Source organism: Amphiprion ocellaris, chromosome 16 (genome assembly GCF_022539595.1).
Source record: "Amphiprion ocellaris isolate individual 3 ecotype Okinawa chromosome 16, ASM2253959v1, whole genome shotgun sequence".
Classification (NCBI taxonomy): domain Eukaryota; kingdom Metazoa; phylum Chordata; class Actinopteri; family Pomacentridae; genus Amphiprion; species Amphiprion ocellaris.
In genome coordinates, this window is record NC_072781.1 from 25,690,110 (window position 1) to 25,714,911 (window position 24,802).

Genomic DNA, 24,802 nt, shown 5'->3' on the forward strand with positions numbered 1-24,802 from the left:
GACAATTTCAGTGAAGCTTATTCAAATAAGACCCCTGTGTCTTATTTGATTACTTTGTGCAGTTCTCAAGCTGAAACTGCACCGATGACTTAAATGGTTCATGTAAGCATTTTATGAATATGATCTACTTGTCTTAATCGACTATTTTAGCTCTCTTATTGACAATATGCAGCATTTAAATGTGCTAACTAATCATTATGGACCATTAGACACTTCTGAATGTTGTTGTTTTTTGTTGCTTTCTCTGTAAGTAAACGATCAATTCAGATTCACATCGTCTCTGCAAGCGTATCCACCAACAGACGGGATTTCAGATGCTGCTGGTGTTACCTTTGTGTCAAATTTAGCAAGATGTTTCAGTCTCCATGTATCCCTCCTATAAATATGTGATTCAATATGTGCACCTTCTGAGCATAGACAAGGAATGCCATCAGTTATTTGAGCCTGCAACATCTGTTTGATGCTACCACAAGCTGGAATGGAGCCAAAGATGACCTTATCAGACTGTAAAGGTTTGGCTCTAATGTTGTGTATATCTTTTCTTTCTTCCCAAGTGTATTCAGCTTTATGAGAAGTCCTCCCTAATTCATGATTCATCACCACAACTGAGCCACAACACATAGCTCAAGGTCATTCAGTTGACCATGACTCAATACTCTGTGAGATCGCAGTGGGATTATATTACAGCTCAAACATCTAAAACCATCTCCCACCCTCCATAATTCTTTTTTTATTAGTCTCTGTATAACTATTCCACTTTGCCTCAGCGAGTGTCCTCTGTAAGAGTACAAATGAAGCTGTTAAAGGCCTACCCAGCAGACAAATTTCAGTTAAGATGTTAACCGTCCCTCTTTCACACTATCAGCACTCGCCACAGCAGAGAGCCATACGCTTCTATCTCCAAGTCCTAATATCCATTCAACCTCTGCTCATCCTCTTTCACCCGGCTCTCACCACTCCTCTTGTTATCTATCCTCTTTTTATCCCCCCTCCCGTCCCTCTGTATCCCTTTCGCTCCCCCCACCTTACCCTCCAGCCTCCTTTCTCTTTATCTTCATCATCAGCCCATCTGTGCCTGTTTAGTGCTGTGTCGACATCTCCAGCAGCATCAAAGTCGAAAGAGGAGGAAGTTTTGAGAGAGAGAGAAAAAAAACCCTTAAAAGACATCAACAGAATAAGTAGCGGGGTAGAAAATGCTCTAAATTCACATCTCAGCTGCACTCGTTTCACCACCACAGGCAACAGGAGCAGCTGAAGGGGGAGGGAGAAGGATAGAAATGGGAAAAGATGAAAAATGGAGAAAACATTTCTCTGTTCTGCCCTTAGAAAGACATACTGTAGTCAGCGTTAGTTTCCACCCCAAGGTGGTTTAGAGAGCAAAGGAGGGGGAGATGATGGCAGTGAGGAAGGAAAAGAGGTGGGTTGATGGTCATGATGTAATCGCTTTCTGCAAATTCATGGCTGCTTTTACTAGTAAAATGGTAAGCGGTGCTTGGTGTATCCTTTCAGCAGTCCTGAGCAGGACTTGCATACCATCCTATTTCAAATTCACAGCCTTTCTAGCTGCAGCGGTGTGTGTGGAGGCATAACATACTCAACTGCTAGAACTTTGTAGCTTGCTTATATAGCTTTTGATTGAAATCCACACCTCTGTTTTGCCTGGACATAATGGCACTTACAAAATATTTAATTCAGTTTGATCATCATTCTGTATAGCACTTAGTCTTTCTACGTTTTTCAAAGAAGAACCTGAGCATCTGTCATATAGGAATGTCTGCGGTACTGGTCCATTTATTGATATTCATGAAGATGCAACCAGGTGCTCCCCTTACATTCAGAGCTGACATTAGAAACAGAGTGAAACCAGAGAGTTGGCTTTAGATTATCTTTGCTGAAATAATTTTTTAAAAAATTGAAAAATGCCTTATGCAGTTAAATGGCAATTCTGGTTATTTCAGTGTGATGTATTTCCCAACAAAGTATCATATTTGTTAAAGCTGCACAAAACAGCTTGTGAATGGTGTACAGAGGGGCAGTTGGCATGAGTTTCCTGCAATTTTTACATGAATCATTTTAAAAGTTTATTTTTGAGTCTGACCGAAGTTAAACAAAAATTGCCACTGGGAATGGAAATTTACTAACTGCATTAGGGATCTCACTCAATCCGGGAAGACTTACTGACTGACCAAATCACCAGCATATACAGCGGCACATGATGGTTTATTCATGTGTGGAAGGTTGACTTTCACAGAAGAAAAGTGTTGCAGCAAAGAGTCAGACCATTTGATGCCAGACTGAGAAATTGTCCATGTGTCCATGGATGAGAACTACAACTAATGAATCTGCTGATTTGAAAAACATTGCTGTCCTGGATATGATGTTTCATCTCCCAAAAATTAGCTGGAAGGAAAGACCCAGACCAGCCTGACTGAACACTCAGCTCTCCATATGGTCCATAAAAGTGAATGCAGTTACTAAAACACCTGTTCCAAACAAACAGTTTACTTTCAGTCAGACTTGACAACAGATGTTTAAAATGAGTGATGTTAAAACTCACATTCTTTGAAAGGTTGCAGAAGTTCAGGCTAATTACCTGCTAAATGCTGTTTCTCAAATATCTGCAACAGAGGTGAAGAGTACAAAGTTAGCATGGAACTTAGCCACAGTTACCACATTAATAAGAAATACATCAGATTAACATAAACCAGAATTATCATTTAATACTGTAGGCAATAAGACAAGGATTTATGTATATTTCTGCCTACTCCTCATTTTCACCAACCAGCAGCTGCATGATCTGAGCTTATGCATTGTCCTTCAGAGATTAACTAGGACATATGGGACAGAATTCAGTTTATTATAAATCGGGCAATTTATCATCCTCAAGTGATCATGATAGTATGTGCAGCCTGTAAGAGGTCCACTCCGGCAGAACTGTAACTTTGTGTCCTGGGAAGGATTCATTTGTTGGGGTGTTCAACATTGAAAGATTCCTATTTATTTAGTCTGAAGTAACTGCCTGAAGGTAGCCATATATCTGACACATATATCTGTAGGTATAATTCTGTTTCCTTTGTTAAATGTGGGCCTATAAAACCTGTTGAGTCTGTAACTGTTGGTCGGGACTGTACAAAGAAGCTTGACCTGGCTGGTGTTAAGTAACGGCTGACAGTGGACGTTTCACACAATCTACCAGATTGAACAATAAGCTCACAACATCATCACTGCTGCACATCTGTCCTGAATTCGTAACGTCTCTTGGTGGCAACAACAAAGCTGTCAGTTGTCTCATCTTCTAGGCTTCTCACATCAATGAAATGATTAAAAACAAACCCCTCTTAATACAGGTGTCTATATTAAAATGGAAGGTTTTCACTGATATTAATAATTACCAACTAATCCAATATATCTTTATTGAAATGCACAGTGCCCCTTCAAAAATCCCTCACCTAATGTGCTAATCACGCTGTCGTCTTATGGACACATCTGCTGTTTTTCCCATCTCAGTTGATTGCTTGAGATGGCTTTGTCTCTCTCGTAGTAGGCTACTCTGCTATCTGTGGAAGAATCTCCAACATTTCCTCCTCTCCTCTGTGTGATTGGTAATTGTGTCTCTGATCCACCTGACAAAAGGATATAATTTGACATTTTTCTGTAAAGTTGTTAGTTTCACAAGCATCAGTTTTTAATGTGTTTACCTTCAGCTCGTTAAAGTACGCTCAAACCAGGAGCTGAGTTAAACTTAACCACTTGTATTAGTTAGTGTGGCTCATTCTTTATGAGTCAGTAAAAGCATTTGAAGCCCCATGTTCGATAATAAGCCCCCATTACTGAAGAACTTAGACCAAGAGCTAAGAAATAATTAATTATATGAGCTAAACGTGGATCACAAATAGCAGAACTTAGCTAAACATTACACTATACCTGATGCAAGTCAGCGTGATTCTTGATACTATACTGATAAGATGGTATAGTCCTCAACATAATCCTTGAGGAAAGTAGGGGCCTTAACCTTTATTAAAACATATTTTAAGGGTCTTTCTGTACTGGAGGCTTGCGTAACTTGGACACTAAGTAAAACCTTCCCAAAAAAATGTGTCAATTCTTACAAATATAAGTTTTATTAGAAGTGTGACCTTGCAAATGCTATTCATGCCTACCGTGCTGGTTGAGGTAGAGAAAATACTTGAACTGTGAGATTCTGTCACGTGTCCATCCTGAGTTTCGATGCTCAGAATCTGAAAATGATGCATTCTTATCAGAACAAATGATGAAGTTCTTCTTGCTGTGTCCTACTCTGTCTCTCTTGATGAATGGGATGCTTTGGACTGCCCTGCTTGCTTACGTACCTGTACCTTGTCTGTACCACACACCTGCTGCTGTTTGGAAATGGAAACACACTGCACATTTACAATACAAACTGTTGTAAACTGACTGGTTCAGCTTTGACCTGCCACACTTGCTGTACCTGTGGACATGTAATGTTTTCTGTCTGAACATTTGGCTTTGCGCGTTTTTCCTGCCTTTGGAACTTTTTGCAGCTATATTGACAACAAAAAAAACTCATGTTGTGTTACATTATAGTTTTCCTTTAGGCTGGAAGGATGCTTTTTGTGTCATTACAGCCATGTTGGTCGGTAAAGGTGTCCTGACTTAATAAAGGAGACGAATTATGTCACAAAACTAGGTCATGTATTTGGTGGAAACGTGCGATTTTTTTTCTGAAATTGGTGGTCTTTGATCACAGAAAACAGAAAGCACTCCCTATAAACTACAACCAGAATGCTTTGCAGTTTGTTCCATCCAAGGCTGCTCCCCATGCTACTGCTATAGGCTTGATCATAAGTTCTATAGTGATGGGATACCAAAAAACAATAAAGTACTGAGTGAGGTTTGCTGTAGAATCAGCAGGTGAGTGAACAGCGAGGTGTGAGTAAAGGCAGTATACAGATAGACTTCTCAAGACGGCGTGTAGCCATTTAGACAAGCAGTGTAGCATAAGATGAACCTCAAATTCACACATTCAGGCCTTCAGCAAAAGTTGCTTCTTGTCATCTGAGTAAAAAAAAAAAAAATTTACATATTTCTATAGTTTTTGCAACGGATGAAAATAAGATTGCTGGTTTGTTGTCTTGAACCACTGGATTAGATAGTTGAATTTTCCACATTCCACCAGTGTGTGAATTCAGTTTTGTCATGAAAGTATATTCCAATCATTTTAGAGTTCTTTTTTTTTCCAATTTTCCTTCATTCTGATTCAGAGAATAATCTTATTTAACGCCTCACTGTTGCTTCATATGGCTCAGTGCTCTGTGGATGCACTCTGTCCTTTTTACCCCCTCAATAGACTGCAAAAAACATATATATTTTTAGTGTTTTAATGACCTGATTACTTTCCCTTCCTTTTGGAATAATTAATCTGTTCAGCTGTTGTGTGGCGAGGCAGTACGTGGAGACAAGGCACAGATCTTCAGGGAGGTAGCTGAAGCTGTAGTGCATGTAGAAGGCAGTGAACAGCCAGATGGCAAAGAATAAACAAGGAAGGGATAAAGATGAGGGCAAGGTAGCTTCAGAACTGCTTAGTTAAATCTGTTAACTGACGTGTCTTATTACAGACTGAAAAGCTTTAGGAAGTTCTGTGTTGAAGTGGCTGATGGAATTGGACTGGTATGGACTTTGAAGACAAATTGAAAATGGCAGTAATTACTGTAGAAATCACGTTTTCATTTCTTGGTGCTTGCCTGCATTCATGCTGGATTTTGTGTGCACCAAGCAGTGGAAGGCAAAGCTTTTCCCTTACTTCATTTGAATTCTCTTGAGTGTCCTGAACATGAAAGGCCATGCATGCAAATGTACTAATGGAATTGAACCTTTCTTGACTTTCTCTTCATTCTCCATCCATTCCTCTGTATTTCTTTGTCTGCCTGGCATTGCCATAATTTCTATTTGTGGAGAACTACATAGTGAGATTGACTGCCTTACATTTCTGTGCACTTGATGCACAGACGGACATGCTGTTGGACTCATCAGTGTTATTTTGATGCGCATTTTGGTTTTCAACACTGTTTGGTCATTTTTTCCTACAGTAGATTAAAATTAACCATTACTTTTGCCACCAATACAATTTCAGCTTGTAGAGTTGACAAAGTATTGCTGCCTTTTCCTCTTTTTGTTACCAGCCTTCATGCTTGAATAAACATTATTGGACTTGCTACCAGAAAAGTTGACAAAGGGCTTCAGGCTTATGTTCCTTGTGAGCTCCACATGGTGGCTGGTAGATTGACCAGTACAGTGTGAAGAGACAAGTTGCAGGTTCAGGCAGAATAAAATCAAGAATTATTTCTATTTAACATATGAGGTCCATATAACTAACAAGGTGTTTTTGAAATGTAGACAAAACCAAGTTAGTGTTTTCCTTTTCCTTCCAGTCTTTAAGCTTATTTTAATGCCACCTGGTTGTAGTTATAAAAATAGTTCAGAGTGGAAAGATGTGATTCTTTTAAATGTGTGTGACCGGGAAAGCTAAATGCTGATGTTGTTCTGTGGATGTGTGAGCAGGTAGCTTTTAGCTAACATGTTCACCATATGAACTTTGGAGCCTCTTATGCCACCTCCAAGTTACTAAAAACAAAAGAAACTATTCAAAAAACTTCAGCTTTAAATGTTCCTTATTGTACTTCTGTTCAGAAAAGTAACGAGTGTGTCTTTCATCTTAAAATACTGCAAAGAGGGTTGTACCATGACTGAATAAACCCTGGCTATAGGGCTGTTCTAAACAGGCTGTTTTGCCCTGAAAACCAATGAGCTGCTGTCCACGCTCCCTTCAGGAAGAAAACTTTCTCCATCTGTAATTGAAAGCCTGAAGCAAACAAGTTGACTGCCCAACTACTGACACTTAGTCTTTCTACCACTTCTAACACTTTCTCTGAGCAGTCATTATACAGCAAAATATCACAGAATTCGCAGCACTTTGTTTTTATTTATAGTGAGTTTGTCAGATGATGCAAAGTTCATCTAATCAGTAGTTTAGCAGTGCAGAGCAGCTTAAAAATGACTCTGAAGTGACTGCTGTAGTGTTAATGAGCTGCATGTCAGTCACTGTTTTATAGTTGTTCCAAAAGAAACTGAAAAATATGTTAATGAGAACAGCTTTATTGGGAATTCAACTATAATAAAATGTGGTTCATGTATGCACAGAGAGCAAAGGAGATGCAAACAAATGTAAGCAACCATTCAGTTTAGGCTGCATTGAAGCACAACAAGCAACAAGAAAACACAGTAGCCCACACAGTTCCTGTTTACTGGTTTCAAATCAGTCTTGGGTGAGTAAGGTGCATGGGACTGCAGTTCAAAGCCACATTTTGCTCTTTTTGTCCCCTGTGCTGTAGGGACGGGCACATTTTCAAGCATCGACAACCAACTAAAAGCTTTCCTCTCTTTGTCTCTGTGATCACTTCAAACATTTAAGTGTTTGTGGATGGTGATACAAGGCTTTGTGTGGTATACAGCTATTCTCTAGAATGGAAGTTACAACCCTTTTCTCAGGGTGAGGCCAAGAACTATTTTAAGTGCACTTGTATCTTAAACAGCCTTTATGTTGCACATCCAAGTTTTTAACAACCCACGCCACAATACAAATGGTTTTGTAATGATATGGGATCTTTAATGTGCCTAAAATGTGCTTATAATCTATCTTTTTCTGTAATAGTAATTTCTATTGACTGAATAAGCAGCATTTAAAAATAAAGTATGAATAACAACCCTAGTTGTTGTTTATCTGTAAGGCCTATTGTTGCTTTTTATATTGATCTGTGGGCATTTTTTGCTACTGTCACTTTTTTACCCATGACAGTCCTGAACCTCTATGGAAACAGTCTTTTCTGCAGTATCATAAAGTTGTAATGCCATAAATCATAAAAAAAAGAAACAACAAAAATATAATTTCTTTGAGTATTTATTTTATAAGAACTAAAAGAATTTTGAATCAATTTGTACAGTGCCCACAGGTGTTACCAGTTCTGAAAAAAAGATATTTTACTTCTTTCATTTTCCATTTGTTTCCATTGTCTCTTATCTGTTCAACACAGTTCAGCCTAAAAAGTCTCTAAACTTTAGTCACTAATAACTTCCTGGTTGAGCCAAGTAGTGCAGAATTTTTGTTATTTTAATCTGGTGCAAACACAGTTCTTTTTTTTTTAATTTTTGAAATGAGATATATAGAATGTAGTAATTTTGATTAATATCGCAATTATAAGCTATAAAGTTTTCAATGCAACGCCACAGATGAGTTGTTCAAGCATCGTTGAAAGTTGAAAATCCAATGATTCTTTCTTCCTTAGGCGTTGATAAATAGTAGAATTTTGAAATTACTTTTTTAGTTGCTTTTTTTGTGTTGTTGTTTATCAATTTTAACAAAAATCCTATTGAGATAATAGGTTTTCATTGCATTTACAAACTAGAAAAATAAACTCAAGACATAATGATGCTCATGAGAGTCTGTTGTCTGTGATCATTTCTGTGGGACAGCTGATCGTGGACAATCGAAATAACCCTTCTTTTAACTTTTCCACAGTCGTAGGGTCAGACAGCCGTACGGTTGCTGTCAGGCTATCTGATCCGTTGTTTCCTTCTCTACAAAATACTGGTGAACTGAGAAATTTTTTTTAAAAAAAGGCTTGTGAAAACAACCAGACACTGTTGCTGGGAGACTGCAGAGTTCAATTCAAGCCCTGCTCTTAGTCTGTCTCAAAGGTCAACAGCAGGTTAATAGAGGTCATGCCTACACTCTATTATTGTGTGTTTGTGGGAATGTGCGACCCTGTTTAGACACCATTCACTGTGTGCAGCTGTGGGGCTGAATATAACCTTGGACTACACAGCATCTACTGAAGCGAAGAGTACTCTGCTGTAGCAGAGAAAATCCTCCTTCATTCCCACTAATTAACTCAGTTCTCTCTCCGCTTCACTTTTCTCCTCCTGCCATGCTCTCTCTTCATACTGTGCTCTCATGGTTCTCTCTGTCTCTCTTCATTTTCCTGCTCCTCGTCTCCATGTCTAACCCTCGGCCTGAAATCCTCTGTCTTCCAGCAGAAGTCATGTGAAGCTGCTCCTCCCTCCAGCTCGCCGTCCTCCCAGGCTGACAGGACTAGACATGAGGTGTGGGTCTCCTCTATGCTCTGTGGTGTGGTGCTGCTGCTGCTGTGCTATGCTTGTTCTCTTGCCTTGTAGTCTTGTAGATTCAGTGTGGTGTTGTCATCTTGTCCTCTGTCAGTGTTTTGTTGGGACGGCTGATTCAGGCAACAATAGACTGACTAAGCTTATACATTTCTTTGCATGATAATTAGCAAACACCAATTGGGACAATGCCTGACCATTTTTTCAGTGTGGCCTCAGATTATTTGACCATATAAATTATGTCAGACATGTTTTACACTTTGAGATAAAATAAGATAAGATCAACTTCATTAATCCAGGAGGAAATTGTTTTGCCAGAGTACAATACAATAAACAAAGCTTAGTGGAATATACAGAATTACACAGGGGTTAATAGTGAAACAGAAATCAAAAAGAAATCAAGAGATCCCCTCCCGGCACTGGGTGCTTCTCTGTCCACCTATTTTTGCATTTTTCAGATAAAACTCCCTTAATGGAAATGCTGAAAATCCCCCCAAAATTCACAATATTGCAAATCTATTTTTACTCTTGCCTGAGGTGGAAAAGCTGCTCTATCAATTAAAGCAAAATGAAACACGGTGCCATGGAGACAGATGTAGTGATTAAAGGATGACGTACACGAAGCGTGCAACTTCAGCATCCACTGCAGCTTCCTCTCTACTGGAGAGACATGAAATAGTGGCAGAGCAAAACATAATGTCTGAGTGGAGCAAGGAGGAAATTTTCTTGACTTTATCCATGAAGCAAACAAAAACGCTGGAAAACTGGCACCACAAGCTGTTTATTTCAATCAACCAACTCCAATATTTGCAACGCTAACAAATATTAATTCACTTTTTCTTTTGCCCATTTTCTCAAAATTTGACTAAAATTTCTTCCACTTTTGGATGGAAACCAAGCTGCCTAAGGGCTCAGCTTAACCCGCTGTTTCAAGCCTTTATTTAGACTTGCCATGAAAACACATAATGTTCTGGTGAGCATTTCGACAATCTAAGATGTCTAAGGAATCATGACACTGGACTTTCTCAAATAATTGAAGAGCTATTTGCTTACCATTTGGTTTCATGCATGATGCAGAGAATAACCAAATGTTAACATTTATCATTTTTAGATTGCAACTTTGTATTATGAATAATTCTTCCATTCATATTGGTATTGTCTCAAGGTAAGCTAACAGATGCCAGAGCAGATATATTTCCTTGTGTTTGAATGCAGACAGAAATCACTCCCTCTTTTACTTATTCTCTATTCCGAACACGCACTAGTTTACTCTATAGTGAGTAGTGATCTAATATTGTTACTAGTTTTATTGTTCCATTGTTGAGGTTTTTTTCTATCCAGAGCACAAGTTTCACGCTTGGAGTTTGGATAGGGAGTCATTTCAGACAAGCTCCACCAACCATAATTCTTTGCACCTGTACGCAGGGTCAGTGTTCCTTTGAGTTCCACTGGCCAACCAGACAGGAACTGATTAAATAATCCAAGCTGGAACCATAGCCAACGTAATACGTGGAGGAGGATCCCAGCTGTAATTTGCTGTGTTTCATTAGTGACGATCAGATGGGAGTATGATAACCTGCTAATGCTGCTGAAGCAAATTGGGCAATGCTAGCCTCATTAGCTCATAGTTAATAGAGTCAGAGAGTTGGCGCCTGCCAGAGCCTCAGAGATAACATGGTCTAACTTGCTGATGGATATGTCAACAAAAATGCATGCAAAATGAAGCATATGTGCTGTAAAATGAACGGCCAAGATTATTAGTCAATTTATACAGAACAGAGGCCAGCTTCTGTTGTACTGTTAATATGTAAACAGCAGACATTGTTAATAATGTCCCCCTGAGAAATCATCAGAAATTCAAATTCAAGTAAAAAAAATAAAAATGAAAAATTCTTCCTCTATGACAAGGTTGACCTTTGACCCAGGCCTGGTCTGTGTCACAGTTTTCATAATGTGCTGTATTTTCTTTTTTAATATTTCTTTCCACCAGTCTAAAGTCAAAACAATACCAACTGTAGAATAACAGTGGATGCCCTCAATGTTCATTCTGATTTGCATCATTGTAAATATCGATGATTATGTGCAACTTTTTGTCACATTCTCAAGACAAATGTCCTTCAGCGCATACACAGATGAACAGCCAGTAAGAGAACTGCATTGAGAGTAGAGACACAGAGAAACAGACTATTATTGGTACCATATTGGCAGGAATGTAGGCTTCACTCGCTGTTCTAAAGCTTTTCTCTTTGGCATCCTGACAGTCATTAGCTAAAGCCTTTTGGCATCAGCGCCGCCTCATTTACATATAACAAAGCAAGACAGAAGCATTAACCTGAAAACACTACATCAACTCTCTGCACACTAATAATGTCTGCACATTAAATCTGCATTGTAAGTGCATTAAAATCACATTAAGGAAAGGGATCTAATTGTCTTCAACCTACTATGAGGTGCTGCAAATCTTTACCACTAGGACTCATGCTTCCTCCTAAATAAGGATATAATGGGCACTAAATGGTGGTTTAATGAAGAAAAGTGCCTTCTTTCTTCTTGTCTTATGCAGTTTACACTATGACATGACAGCAAATGTGTCAGTTCAATGTATCAGTCTGATATTCCGTTTCAGAGGTGACTTATAGAGTAGCATTTATATAGTTGACTGTAGAGACAAAAATACATTAAAAAATAATGCATGTCATGTTCAAATTTAGTCGAGTCCGCTGTGTATGAATATGCATTTTCATTGGTGATGTTACCCTTAATTTTTGAGAAGGTTTTTAATTCTATTGATGTAAATAATGTATCGGAGGCTCTCCACCCTGCTGAGCACAGAACATTCAGGAGTAAAAAAATTAATTTCTTAAAATCAATTTTCATGTGTAGTAAAATGTACACTGTGAGAGTCATGGACAGAATTTGTAGGTGAAGGACAGTTGACTGTGTAAGTGGGTTTCTCTACTGTACACTATAATACTGTGTTCCCATTTCATTTATTTTTATCAGCAATATTCTGCTTTGAATTGAAACTAATTCTAACCATATACTATAGTTACATGTTAGCAACAGCAGTTTCACTAAGTTTGTTTCTGAGAAATCACTTGTCTAAATCCTGTAGTACCCATTAGCCTCAGCTGCCTTTCTGTGGAGGAGAATCCAGCCAGAACTGTCAATCAGAACTGTTACTCAAATCCACCAAAACTGACCCCAAATTATAATATTTAAACTTTTTCAGCATAATCTTTAGCTTCCTAGTATTTTGTACTGATAATTTACCCAGGAGAATATCATACCTATCCAAGCCTTAAAAAAGGGCCCCAACTCCAGGAGGGGTATTTATTGTGCGAATGTGACTTTAGTGGATAAGTTTAAGCTCAAACAAACCTGCCACTGTCTTACACCATCTCCTCTTTATTTGTCTACAGAAGGAGCGTGAAAAGAAGAAAGAGGAGAAGAAGAAAGAGAAGGACTCCGACAAAGTGGACAGACACAACAACACAAAGGTACAAACAGCACTCATCAATAATGGATTACCTGTAACCTGAAAGACAACTCATTTATTGATGTTGATTTTTAACTGAGCTGCACAGTGGCTCAGTGGTGAGTGCTGTAGTGCTCCGGCTTCCTCCCACAGTCCAAAAAAAATGCTGAGGATAATTGGTAATTCTAAATTGTCTGTAGATGTGAATGTAGTGTGATTGCTTGTCTCTATGTGTAGCCCTGTGACAGACTGGTGACCTGTCCAGGTTGTCCCCTGTCTTCACCCTAAGTCAGCTGGGATAGACTCCAGACCCCCCATGACCCTATTGAGGAGTGAGCAGTGTATTGATAATGGATGGATGCTGTTAAACTGGTATACTGTAGGTTTGATTTGTGAGTGAAACATAGTAAAACTCAGAATTACTGTCATCTTAAGATAAATGAAATTAGTTAAAGCTGCAGGTGGAAGAGCTTAATTCACTATCACTACACTGTACTGTTACGCAACTCTTATTTAGCATGTTTGAACCTGCTCTTTTGCCTTTCTTTCACCATCTGCAGTATTTTTTTAAGCAAAAACACACTTTGTTCAATCAAAACAGAATGCTCAAAGATGCTAAAACCAAACTTGAACTTGATGTGTGTTTGATAACATATTGGCCTTTTCAGCTTCCATAGGTGATGCAGCTCTCGCACTACAAATATCCCATACAGTCACAGGCCCATAATGTTGGACCTGATTAAATCATCCATCCATTAGCTATACTCACTTCATCTTGTAGAGGGTCACAACAGGCTGGAGCCTACTGTAGCAGACATGACAAGAAGTGGGTAAACTCTGGACAGGCTTCCAGTTCATCGCAGGACCAACATAGAGAGATAGACAGCCATGTCCAACTACATGATCCAAAACAGACCTGTGGAGAACATACCTGAGGTTGACATGAATGAATTTATTTAATAAAAAAAGAGAGACTCAGTCCGGAGGAGACTTGAGAGCAGTGAGACACGACCCAAATAGATCTCAGGTAATCCCGATCTGAATGCATTCAACCTGAACAGACTCACGCACCGACTAGAACACTGAGCTGCAGTGCTGCAGTGCTGTGATGTACCATCAGTTAACAAGTCTGTGAAAAGATCAACAGAAGTTTTATACTAACAAATTACAACATAGAAAATAATTCTAGAAATGCATCAAAGACTAATTTATTTTCTCATAAATTAGCAAAATTTGGGTAAGTATTTATCATTTAATAGCATACATTTGTAGTATAGATACTGATTTCCAAAAATGTTTTCTCTTGCCAGGCTTCTGATATATGTGTTAGCTTCCAAAAGCACTGAGGGGACTTTGTTTTTTGCTCTGGGGCTGAATTTGTTGCTAACAGTGGGGTCAACCCTCTGCACTGCACTGCACTGCTCACCACTTGGCAAGCAAGATACAGAACTTGGCTGGGGAGCTGTTACAAGTATTTACTGTCAATATGTAGCTCAAACTGTTCATTCACTGCTACATACACAGTTTTACTGCTAACTATGCTCTGCTCCTATCATCAGCACATACCTGGTCCAAGCTCAGCCATACTGTTACTTCGTCTCTCCTGGGCAAGATGTAAAGTAGCTACGCTGCTTTTGCAACACGTGTAATCAGAGCTGATAGTGAGTACTTGTGGATCCATCTGGAGTCATTTGAGGATTAGAAATACTGACACACAGACCTGAGGCCCAAAGCAGTAAAACGAGACCTTATCTAGTTCAATTAAAACGAGTATTACTGGGACCCAGTCTGCCTTTGGAAATCAGTGGACCTGTGAAGGCCTCTACTGCATACACAAACTGTACAGCGATTGTAGTACGCAGCGCTGTGTGCTGCCACATCACCCTGAAGTCAGGTAGTTGCGGGTTTAATTTAGGGATCAATCAATAGGTTTTTTTTTTCTAAGACAATACCATCAATAGTGTTGAAGGAGGATGATAACGGATGTTTGGAACAGATATGCATTTGCAGTAAAACTATAAATCATTAACTTTATGTTATTCTAAATTTTGACACAGTTTAAATGAATTTCTGTATTTTTGTTTTAATTTATGTTTAATTGAAAAAGAACTTTTCAAGATGTATCCTGTAGTGATGATAGGCTATTACTTGTAATGTGTGGCCAGTCAGATAGCACTGTGGGCGGGACATTGCTTGAGAGATTGAGAGGCAATTCTATCAGATTCAAAATAGCACATTTTAATTTTAGTGGGATCTTTTTTAAACAATAACAATTGCCATAATCAGAAAAATACTGATTTGACAATCAACCAGGTCATACATACTGTACAGTGGACTTTAAATAAATGGATTAATCCACAGTGTGACTATTTTCACTGATCCAGGTTCATATGGCCAATGAATGCTCAATGAATCTCACCAACTAGTAAGTAAGGCCTAATCGACAAACAACCAATCATTGTCAGTTAGCCTGTTGTTAGCATGTTGTCTATATGGTCCTGCACAGGGATGCAGTTGGCATCCTCCTTCCTAGCTGGCAGCTAGCATTTTTAACCAATGTAACTCAACTATGAGGGACAATGAGGACAATGAAGGTGAGCCAGCTGAGACAGAGAAGTAGCTGTGGGTGCACAGAAGGAAGAGCTGGTCCAGAAAAAGAAGCTGTGTCAGTTGTGTGGGCTACTTTGGCTCCAGTAAACACTGCACACAACAAAATGAAGCTATATGCAACTATTGCAATAGCAACAATATTTCTAACTGAGGACTTTTTCACAGCAGTTAATTACACAGCTTTTTGGTAACACCCCACATGCTAAATCTGTTTGATTTATTTAGCACCTGTGTTAATACATACAAAGACCTGCAGTAATCCAATTTAATTTTCAATTCCCTGAAGCATCATGTCATATGAATCAATCCTGTAGATAATATTTTTCATTTTAGCAAATGTTTAACAGGGTCAGAAGCAGTAAATATGACAGAAATTTTGCACAGACATATGCAGTTTGACACATTTCTCATGGTAGATGAGGTTGGCAGTTATTGTGTTTTGATCTGATGCACACATACGGCTATGCTGTCTTCTGATAATGAGATTATGTATTTCAGGATTGTTCTGGTGAGGGGTAAAAAGTCAGCTGTGTACTACAAGTGTCAAATGTTGTGTGCCTGCTGATGTGACTGTCATGTCTTTGATCAATTCTTTTTTAACGAACGATAGAAACTGCCCCAAGCTTACACTAATGCTTAGACTCCAGTACCAGAAATCCAGCCAACTTGTTATTAATTTTTTTTCTCGTTTTTCTTTGGTGCCAGAATTTAAAGCACTGAGATTAGATTTCAGTTTTCATGCCATAGAGAGTTAAAATATATATTGAAATTATTAAGCAGAAATGGGAGTGTTTTAGTCACAAACATGCTTTTCTGTTGAGCCCACTGTTGTGTGCTTACCTGAATAGAGGTAAGCACACAAGAGTCACATTTATGGTTGTATACAGTTTTCAGCATTGGCTTGTGTTTTTGTCTTTAATGTCCCTTAAATTCGGTTAACTATAAAAACTGACCTGTAAGTGAACTTACAGTCCAATGAAAATGGTCATGCTGTATGCACATTGTTTGGTAAAGCACTGTGAAAGCCTGAATGATGACAAGAAGCGCTGCTTTTCTTTGTGCGTATGTGTGCCAGTGTGGCGTTATGAATGTTCGATGTGTGACAACAAAGAGGCAGGGAGCCTGTGCTGCTGCTCCACCTGCATTCTGAGCCGAACCCTCGAGGGAAACTCCTCATAAACATTCATGCTGTTCACAGATGCCTTAGTTTTGCATCAGTGTGGATCATTTTTCATTGATGCACAGGGACACAAAGATGTGAACCATAGCTCTAAAACTATGCTATCATCCATGAAAGTGTGTGCTCAGTAGTGTAAGTGAACCTCATCTGCATTAAACAGGCTCCTAACAGACAGGCTCAAACATACTTGGACAGTGACGCAATCTTTTAAATGTACACCACTATAGTTCATTTCAAGTAAAATCAATTATGTTATGTAAGCTTCAGTGAAAAGCAACTGGAATTGTCTTTTGAGGTCTTGAAGATTTTTACCCTCTCATCCAGGAGGTTTCTTTAGTTAAATCTTCAAGAACCTAAAGGAGAAATCCAGTTGCTTTTTGCTGGATGACTGAGAAACTGTCCATTTTCAGTCTCAAAAGTGATTTGACAGCTGACTGGTTAACAGTTTGATAGTCAGCTGTGCATTTTTCCTTGGAACTTCATGACAAATTCAGTGAATCAAATGTCATTGTTGATTCCAAGCGTTGGATTTGAATTTGGCAGCTGTTGATGGGACCTCTCAACATTCAGTCCAAGTTGCGTCAATTCAAGTCTGGCTTTAGGCTGAAAACCTCAAAACAGACCTACTGGAGAGACAGCAGACACTTTAGGAGTGGCCTTTTCTTAAAAAGAGAGACTGTAGTGTTGCACTCAGCAACACCAAAAGGCCGTGAAGACAACTTATGGTGATTATTGCAGAATTCTTTCCATCAAGTGAAGTCTAGAACACTTTCAAGGAGGTAGCCCAATCATCATCAAAGTCTGTAAGCAAGAGACATCTTTATGAATGTAAATACAGAAGGTTTACCTTAGGATGCAAACCACTGCTATCTCTCAAAAACAAAGAGACCTGATGAGAGAGATCTTTCCTAGAAAACATCTTTAAAAAGCTGTCCAGTTGTTGAACAAGATCCTTCAGAAAGATGAACTTACAGCAAAATGATAGTGTGACACCTGATCTCAAGTCACCTGAGCGTGCTCTTCACTTAATGTTAAAATGAAGGTGGAAAGAGCCACAAACAAGCAGCAACTGAAGGCAACTGCAGTAAAGTACTGAAGAAACATCCCAATGGAGGATACTCAGCATTTGGTCATTTTAGTGGGTTCCAGACTTCACACAGTCATTGACTGCAAGGGGTTTGCAATCGAAATAACCTTATGAAGATAATTATATTCGTTTTCTGAATTACTTTTGAGCCTGTGAAAATGGAGGGGCTTTCTAAATACAGTTTGCAATATTTAAAGGGTTAATGCAGTATTTTGTTAAACCCCTTGAATTAGAGTCTGATGTTCTCATTTCAAATTCATCATGGTGGTGAAGAATTATGAAAATGACATTGCCATCCAAATAGTAATGGACCTGACTGTATCTGTAAAAACTGTTATTCTCTAAACAGTCCTCCCTATGTCCTTCATACACCGCATTCTGTCAGTCAGTGTAATGGGTGGAAACTTTGCTGCTGGCACATTTAGCTTTTTTAAAATGCAGATAGACTGTTAACACACTAGATTGTACATGAGGATGACACCCAGCCATTATGAGAGAACACTTGCATAAAACTCTGGTTTAAAATATAATCTGAAATTAGATGGAGAGGTAATTTTGCTGCTGTTAACCAAGATAAGATGGAAGTAAGTGACGTGGTTTTGACTACAAAATAATTCAAAAACATCCAAATGAGCTCCAGTTACTGATGTCTGGAAGTGAATGTGTGTGTGATAAAACAGTACGTCTGTGAGTTGCTGTGTGCTGACTTTTGCTTTTAGCTGAATGTATGTGTGGGCCCATCAGAGCTGGGATAGGTGCTCATGCCAATCTCTGTGTGTGTGTGTGTGTGTGTGTGTGTGTGTGTGTGTGTGTGTGTGTGTGTGTGTGTGTGTGTGTGTGTGTGTGTGTGTGTGTGTGTGTGTGTGTGTGTGTGTGTGTGTGTGTGTGTGTGTGCGCACGTGCTAATGTATTTGTGAGACAGAGAGGGAAAAATACAGGGTTGAATGTGTGTGTTTCTGGGTCATGGTTAGTAAATTCAGAGTATTTCCATGGCCTGCCAAGCGGTGAGGGAATAATATAGCTTTCAGCAGTGTGAGTACTGCTGCGTGAGTGTGTGTGTGTGTGTTCGGATGCTCTACAGGGAACTGGAATGTAGGCTATGGGCAACTGTACCAACTGAGAGTGAAATGTAATAATACTGGGGTCTGCACTCTGTAGCGTGTCTTATTCTACCTCCATCTGCTCATAAACCGTGTTTTATTGCCTTTTCATTACGCTATAAAATGTATTGTCACATTTCTATTTTATTTCCATATTCCTACCCTGACTTGTTATTGTACCAGTCTGGTTTTCCACTTAGTTCCCATTTCCCCCAGTTTAGTCAGCTTTTTGTACCTCATTTGAGACATTTAACCATATTGTAGTTACTGGCAATTGCATCAAGTGTCAGCAGATTAATGCTAAAGAACAAAAACATGCAGGAACGCTGCACTAAACTTATTCAAAAACAATACATAACCAGTTTTTAAATAGTTTATTCTTAATAGTTAATACTTAATAGTTGTGGAAGGCTACCCCACTGCTTGTCTTACTTGGGGGTTAGCGTCATTTGAGAAAACAATCTGTGAAATGGTGTAAATATTGCATAGTGCTGATTAATATGGCCAGTCCTATATTGATCACTAAAACAATAGGTATTTAATACAATTATTGAGGCAGCAAACACAAATATGTCCACAAGGATACACACAGTGTGTTTTGGTGAATGAGATTGAATGAAATAAACTCCATGGCAACTTTTGGGCTATTTTCAATTCAGAATTGAATACTAAACAATTCCAATAAATGTCTGTTTTTGTTCCAAATTGTCATTTATGTTTAAATCAATGACTCAATTCTGTCCACAGCCAACACGGTCAAACATTACACCTCAGCAAGGCAACAACAACGCTGCTTTTAAATAAACATGACACAGATCAACATGCACTGACGGCACATATTGGCTGCTGCACATTGATACTAGCAGTTGTATTGACTTTTATGTGCTACATACAGTAATAGCAACAAATAAAAATGTCTTGATTGGGGCTGAGGTTTTTTGATGAGTGAACTTTTTTTGTAATATCATGACTGATCTAGTTCACTGTACTGTTTATAATAATGTAGCTAGAGGTGTCATGAACTACACATTTTGGATTTACTTTTATTCTTTGTTTCTTCAAATCTGTAAAACTTTAAAAAAAATTTCTTCATTTATTTTGAAAGGAGCTTTATACAGTGTATTTGATAGTTACTGGTATTGCATTATATTTTTTAGAATGTGTGCTTCAGTGTGATTAAGTATTTTTGTTTATTTTGGTGGATCAGTCAAAAACATACAATCACAGCATCTTATTAAATTTCTTCTTCTTCTTTAAAGAGACCCGTCCAATGTCCAGAATATCTGTTTTGTCAAGATGTATTATTATATTGTAGAGCAATAGCTGACAGTTACACATCAGTTAATCTGCTTCCTATTTTCCAGGTGATATCTTTTAAATTGTGGCGAACATTCCAAAATGAAACATTTAGCTAATGTTAATTAAAGAAAGAGAAAAGCAATAAATCTGTAACAGTGGAGATGCTTGATCTAGAAAATCTGTGGCTTGAAAAACAATGTTTTTAGGTGATATTGTTGCAGTGGTATAAAATTACATCTACTAGAGGGTTTTGTTTATTTTATCCACTACTATTTCAGGCAGTTTTTAATTTCCTCTTCAGCTATTGTAATGTCTTGACAAACCAAAACAACCATCTACAGTCATCAGGGAATCAATGTCTGTCTTTGACTTTACTGTGTATCACTGATTCCCTATTATTTGAGTTGAATTACGTCTTTTTCATTATTGTCAAATCTGAAATCAAAATTAAGTCATATGGAAAATCGTAGTGTTGTCTTACTAGTTTGTAAATAGCCTGCTGGTAATCTGTCTTGTTGTCATTTGTCTCAGGTTACTGTTAACCTGAAATGCATCCAAAGCTCGTCTAAAAAACAAAGTGATGTTGTATTGAATCCTTTCCAGTGCGAAAAGAAAAATCAGTCTTGAAAAAAGATACTGCGTTTTATTATTGGCATCAAAAGCCATCAGCATATGATTATTCTCAATCGATGAAAATGAAATTACCTCCGTGCTTGGTTTATTGTTGCACGTTCTTCCCATATGGATCTGCAGACCCTCGATTTCAGAGCTAATATTAGCTCTGCTTTCTTGTGTGCACTTCAAGTGGCTAACATTCACAGAGCATGAGCTTTCTTTGGCACCCAGCATTCACATGGAGCTGGGCAGATAGAGCTGAAATATCTACCACTGTAATTTTTTTCATTCTAGGTGATTTAAATAATTATTGATAAAGGGATAATGGATGCACCCAGACCATTTTCTAGCGCTGTGGAGATAGGGACCTGGGACCAGACTATGCAAGACCACTGCTAGCATTTATTGTTTCTTTTTCAGTCTGATGGTACATCAGCTAAAATGTTTGTTTCAACCTAACCCAAGTGTTTTTGCTGCCTGCCAGTAACCACATCCATGACAGATGTGATGTCTGGAAGTTGTAGCAACATCAGCTGCAACAGCAAGCATAAATTGAGTTGGACCACGACGCTGTTCAATCAGCTGCTCTGTGTGTGTGTGTGTGTGTGTGTGTGTGTGTGTGTGTGTGTGTGTGTCTGTGTGTGTGTGTGTGTGTGTGAGAGAGAGAGAGAGAGAGAGACATGTACAGACCCTGCTTTCACTGTGTGCAGGCAGATCATACTTACTGTCATGTGTAGCCTAAAAGCTTATTCATTGCCAGAAAAACCCTGGAAACTACGATACTGAACTAAACAAACTAAACTGTGGGCATTCTGTTGTACTGATGGGTTGTATACTTTAATCACATATTTGATCACTGCTCTCTGACAATCGGTTTCCCTTTCGTTGTGGAGAACCGTAATGTTTGCTTAATAATGTAGTGCTGTATTGCCCAAATAATGTTAGTTATTCTTTTTCATGGAGTGAATATCTATTAACTGAATGTTGTGCATGCATAATTAACTTACCAAGGCCTTGAGGCAAATTCTTTGCAGTGCTATAGGTCACAGAATCCAATGAGCTACAGAACACCTGCTGGCTGAGCAGCTTCTGAAGTTATGAAAAATGGCACAAATTCTTTCTTCAGCATGTTTATTGGCAGATATTTAAACAAAGTAATTGTCATTCCTTCCTGTCATGGACCAAGCAGTCAAGCACAAAAACACAGGTTTAAAGTTCCAAAAAAAGATGGATTTATTTTTCAAAAAAAAGTAGCTTTTATAAAACAAATGACTAAAGATAATGAAATCAAAGTTATAGGGCCCTTAAAAGAGGTCAACATAATGTGACTCTACTGAAAATAAGGCTAACAAAAAGTAGACACCAACTCAACTGACAGACCTACCAGAATGAGACAATGGGGCAACATTTATAGTGGTTGATCAGACCCCATGTAACACACAGAGGAAAAACTAAAATTAACACAATGAAACCCTGATCCCCCACATGATGCAAGAGCTGGTCTGGTCTTGGTCTGGTCCGTGGGAGGGACTTTAGCCTAATGCCATGCTCTGCCCTCAGCCACACCTTTTGTCTGTCTCCAAGCAGGAAGTGCCACACAGAAGCCAGGTAACGCAAAGAATGGAGAAATGAATTGATACAAATAGCAAAATAACAATGTAAGCTATATGTGCACATTCCATCCAGAAAACAGTGCGTTGTCAAAGTGCTTTTAAACAAAACAAACTGTTGTATGTAATTTAAGTGACCGCAACTCAAAGTAACTAAACATGTGCTAGTGGTGTTTGTGAGTGTGTAAATGCTGCAACCTTTTGTGTGGCTGTGGGTGCAGCCATCACACTTCCTTTGTCACAAGGACCCCCATTGAAATATTGTATTTTGCTGCTGTTTTGTTGACTGTGGACGCCTGTGTCTGAGATTGACACAAAAGAGAATGAAATGTTATCATAAGGAGTTTGTTGAACCATCTATCGGAGCTCATCCTTAATCAGGAGGCTGCAAGCTTCTTCAGTGACCTGCAGATATTCTACATGTTGATGTCTGTCTTTGCATACAATATGTGATAAATGTTGTCTGCTGTAGGAATGGATGTTTTTGTCTATTGTGAGTGTGTGTGTGTGTGTGCGTGTGCGTGTGCGTGGTGGTAGATATGTGGCATTGTTCATCTCCTTCTCCTCCTTATCAGCTGTACTCCTGCTGTCAATGAGCCCCAGTGTCAAGGAGATATTTGAGGACATTTATTGTGTGTGTGTGTGTGTGTGTGTGTGTGAGACACAAAGTGAGAGACTTGTTAGCCCAAGTGTATGCTGACATGCTGAAAGCTGTTTAATCTTCACTATAGTGGAGAACATGCTGACAGCCATGTTTCTCTCCCCCCCTCTTTCTTTCACACTTTATCTTTGCTCTCACTTACTTTCTCCTTGTCTCAGTCTTTCTCTCATCCCGTTCTCATCCTTCAGTCTGCTGTGTGCCTTTTCCCGCTCTCTTTAACTGTATATCATCATGGCACTAGCCTATCATGCAGCAGCATCTCTTTCTTTGACATCTTCTCTTTGAATGATTTTTTTTTTCATGCAAAGAGAAGAGATGTAGCAGATGTGCAGTGCCTGGCCAAGCAAATACATTCATAATACAAATACAAATTCCAAATACAATTAATAATTTAATTTTTAAATAATATTAGATCTATTGCCTCTTCAAATGCAAATGACTAAAATAGCAAAAACATCAGTTTCAGACTACTGTTAACATACTTTTGGAGGACATTGTATATGAAGCATAACAAGTTTGGTCTTGCATGTCTATATTTACCACTATGCCTGTGTAGAAATTCATGAAACTCGACATGAACCTTTAACTTTTTATTCATCTCTACCCACATTTATGCTAGATGAGAAAAACGTAAAAGACACGGATCTTTACTTAAGAGGCGACAAATGTTGCATTGCCTGACTAATGCGAAAGCACCATTCACTTTTAAATGGATTGGGTTTAAAAAATAAGGAAGCCTAGATTTTGGATGCTGACCTTTGTACAGATGAAGCCCCAAATTGGTTGCTGATGGATACAAATTTTAGCTCGGTCCTTCTGCAGCATGCAGGAATCAGAGGAGTGAGAGCAGATGTGGAATTTAGCAGTCATTTATTACAGAGCTCTGAGGAAAACAGACATCAATATCAAAGATGGATATTTCATAGATTTTTCAAGTAAAGTGATTATATAGTGTCCTTAACCTTTCATAGTAGCTTCTCATATTTCCTTCTCTGGGCTCATATTTCTTTACTGCTTGTGTTCAAGATACAGAAAGTTTCCATTAATGGGTACAAAGATGTGTACGTAGGAGTAGGGCCAAATGTACATCTATGCTGGAGTAGGGAGAGCCGTCACAACAACATGATACGTCTAAATATTCTTCCAGCAGTTGCTCCCAACTAATTTTCAATTCTGCCAGAAACTCTGCTGATGGGTTGCTTGCAGTTAGAGAGGAGCCTGATTAGTTGTCTGAACAATCAGAGATCTGACTTTGAGCTGATCAGATGCATTTCTGGCTTATCAGAAACTTGGCAGGCTGTCTTGATGTTTGAGTTGTTTATGGTTTGATTTTCTGAACTGCTATTGCCATAGGCCCTGTTTTAAGCTGAAGTGCACTTGGTGTAATATCACTTGGAGTACTATTTTACATGCTGTGGCTGAAAATGTACTTTTGACTAAGACAGCTGTAAGCAGACGAGCAGGCACTATTCTGTGACTTGTTGAGGAATTTAAGCTATATTGGATATGGAAATTTACTGCATGCTGCATTTTAATAGCAAAAATTGTACTGCCAGGGTATTAAAATAGGGTCACATATTTTAATGAGCTATTTTAGCTATACATTTTATTGGACATAAAACTATTTAAATTTAAGTATCGCAATATATAGGGTCACACATTTTAACCATTACCAGATTCAGTAACTTTTTCTATATTGCTCTACAAAGTGAAGACACAGTAACTACATATCTGGTCAAAAAGCCATACCTAACATTTTAACATTTCACCTGTATGAACATTTTGACATCATAGACATGTGTAATGCAGCACAGTTTTAGTTAAAGATAACTGACCCTTTTGTTTCCTGTGTCTTGTATTGGAAAAATCTACATTGATGCTGAAGCTCCTTAGTAACTAAATGTGTTGTATCCCACAAACAATATACTGTATAGCAGTTGGCAGAGTTAGCACTGACTGATTCCATTTTTTTCTTTAAATTATTGTAA

The 24,802-nt window shown here is 38.5% G+C and overlaps 1 protein-coding gene across 7 annotated transcripts in view; it reads left to right on the top strand.

The window, feature by feature from the left end:
- Nucleotides 1–24,802, top strand: part of smap1 (small ArfGAP 1) — a 130,756-nt gene that overhangs the window by 39,939 nt on the left and 66,015 nt on the right. For 3 of the 7 annotated variants that reach the window (XM_055018343.1, XM_055018340.1, XM_055018342.1), the window contains exons 5-6: nt 9,088–9,156; nt 12,597–12,674. The exons of 1 other annotated variant lie outside the window; for it this stretch is intronic. In XM_055018343.1, the coding sequence (XP_054874318.1) occupies nt 9,088–9,156; nt 12,597–12,674 (147 nt within the window). The remainder of the gene's footprint in view (nt 1–9,087; nt 9,157–12,596; nt 12,675–24,802) is intronic. 3 more of the 7 variants (XM_055018345.1, XM_055018344.1, XM_055018341.1) reach the window with 2 other exon arrangements.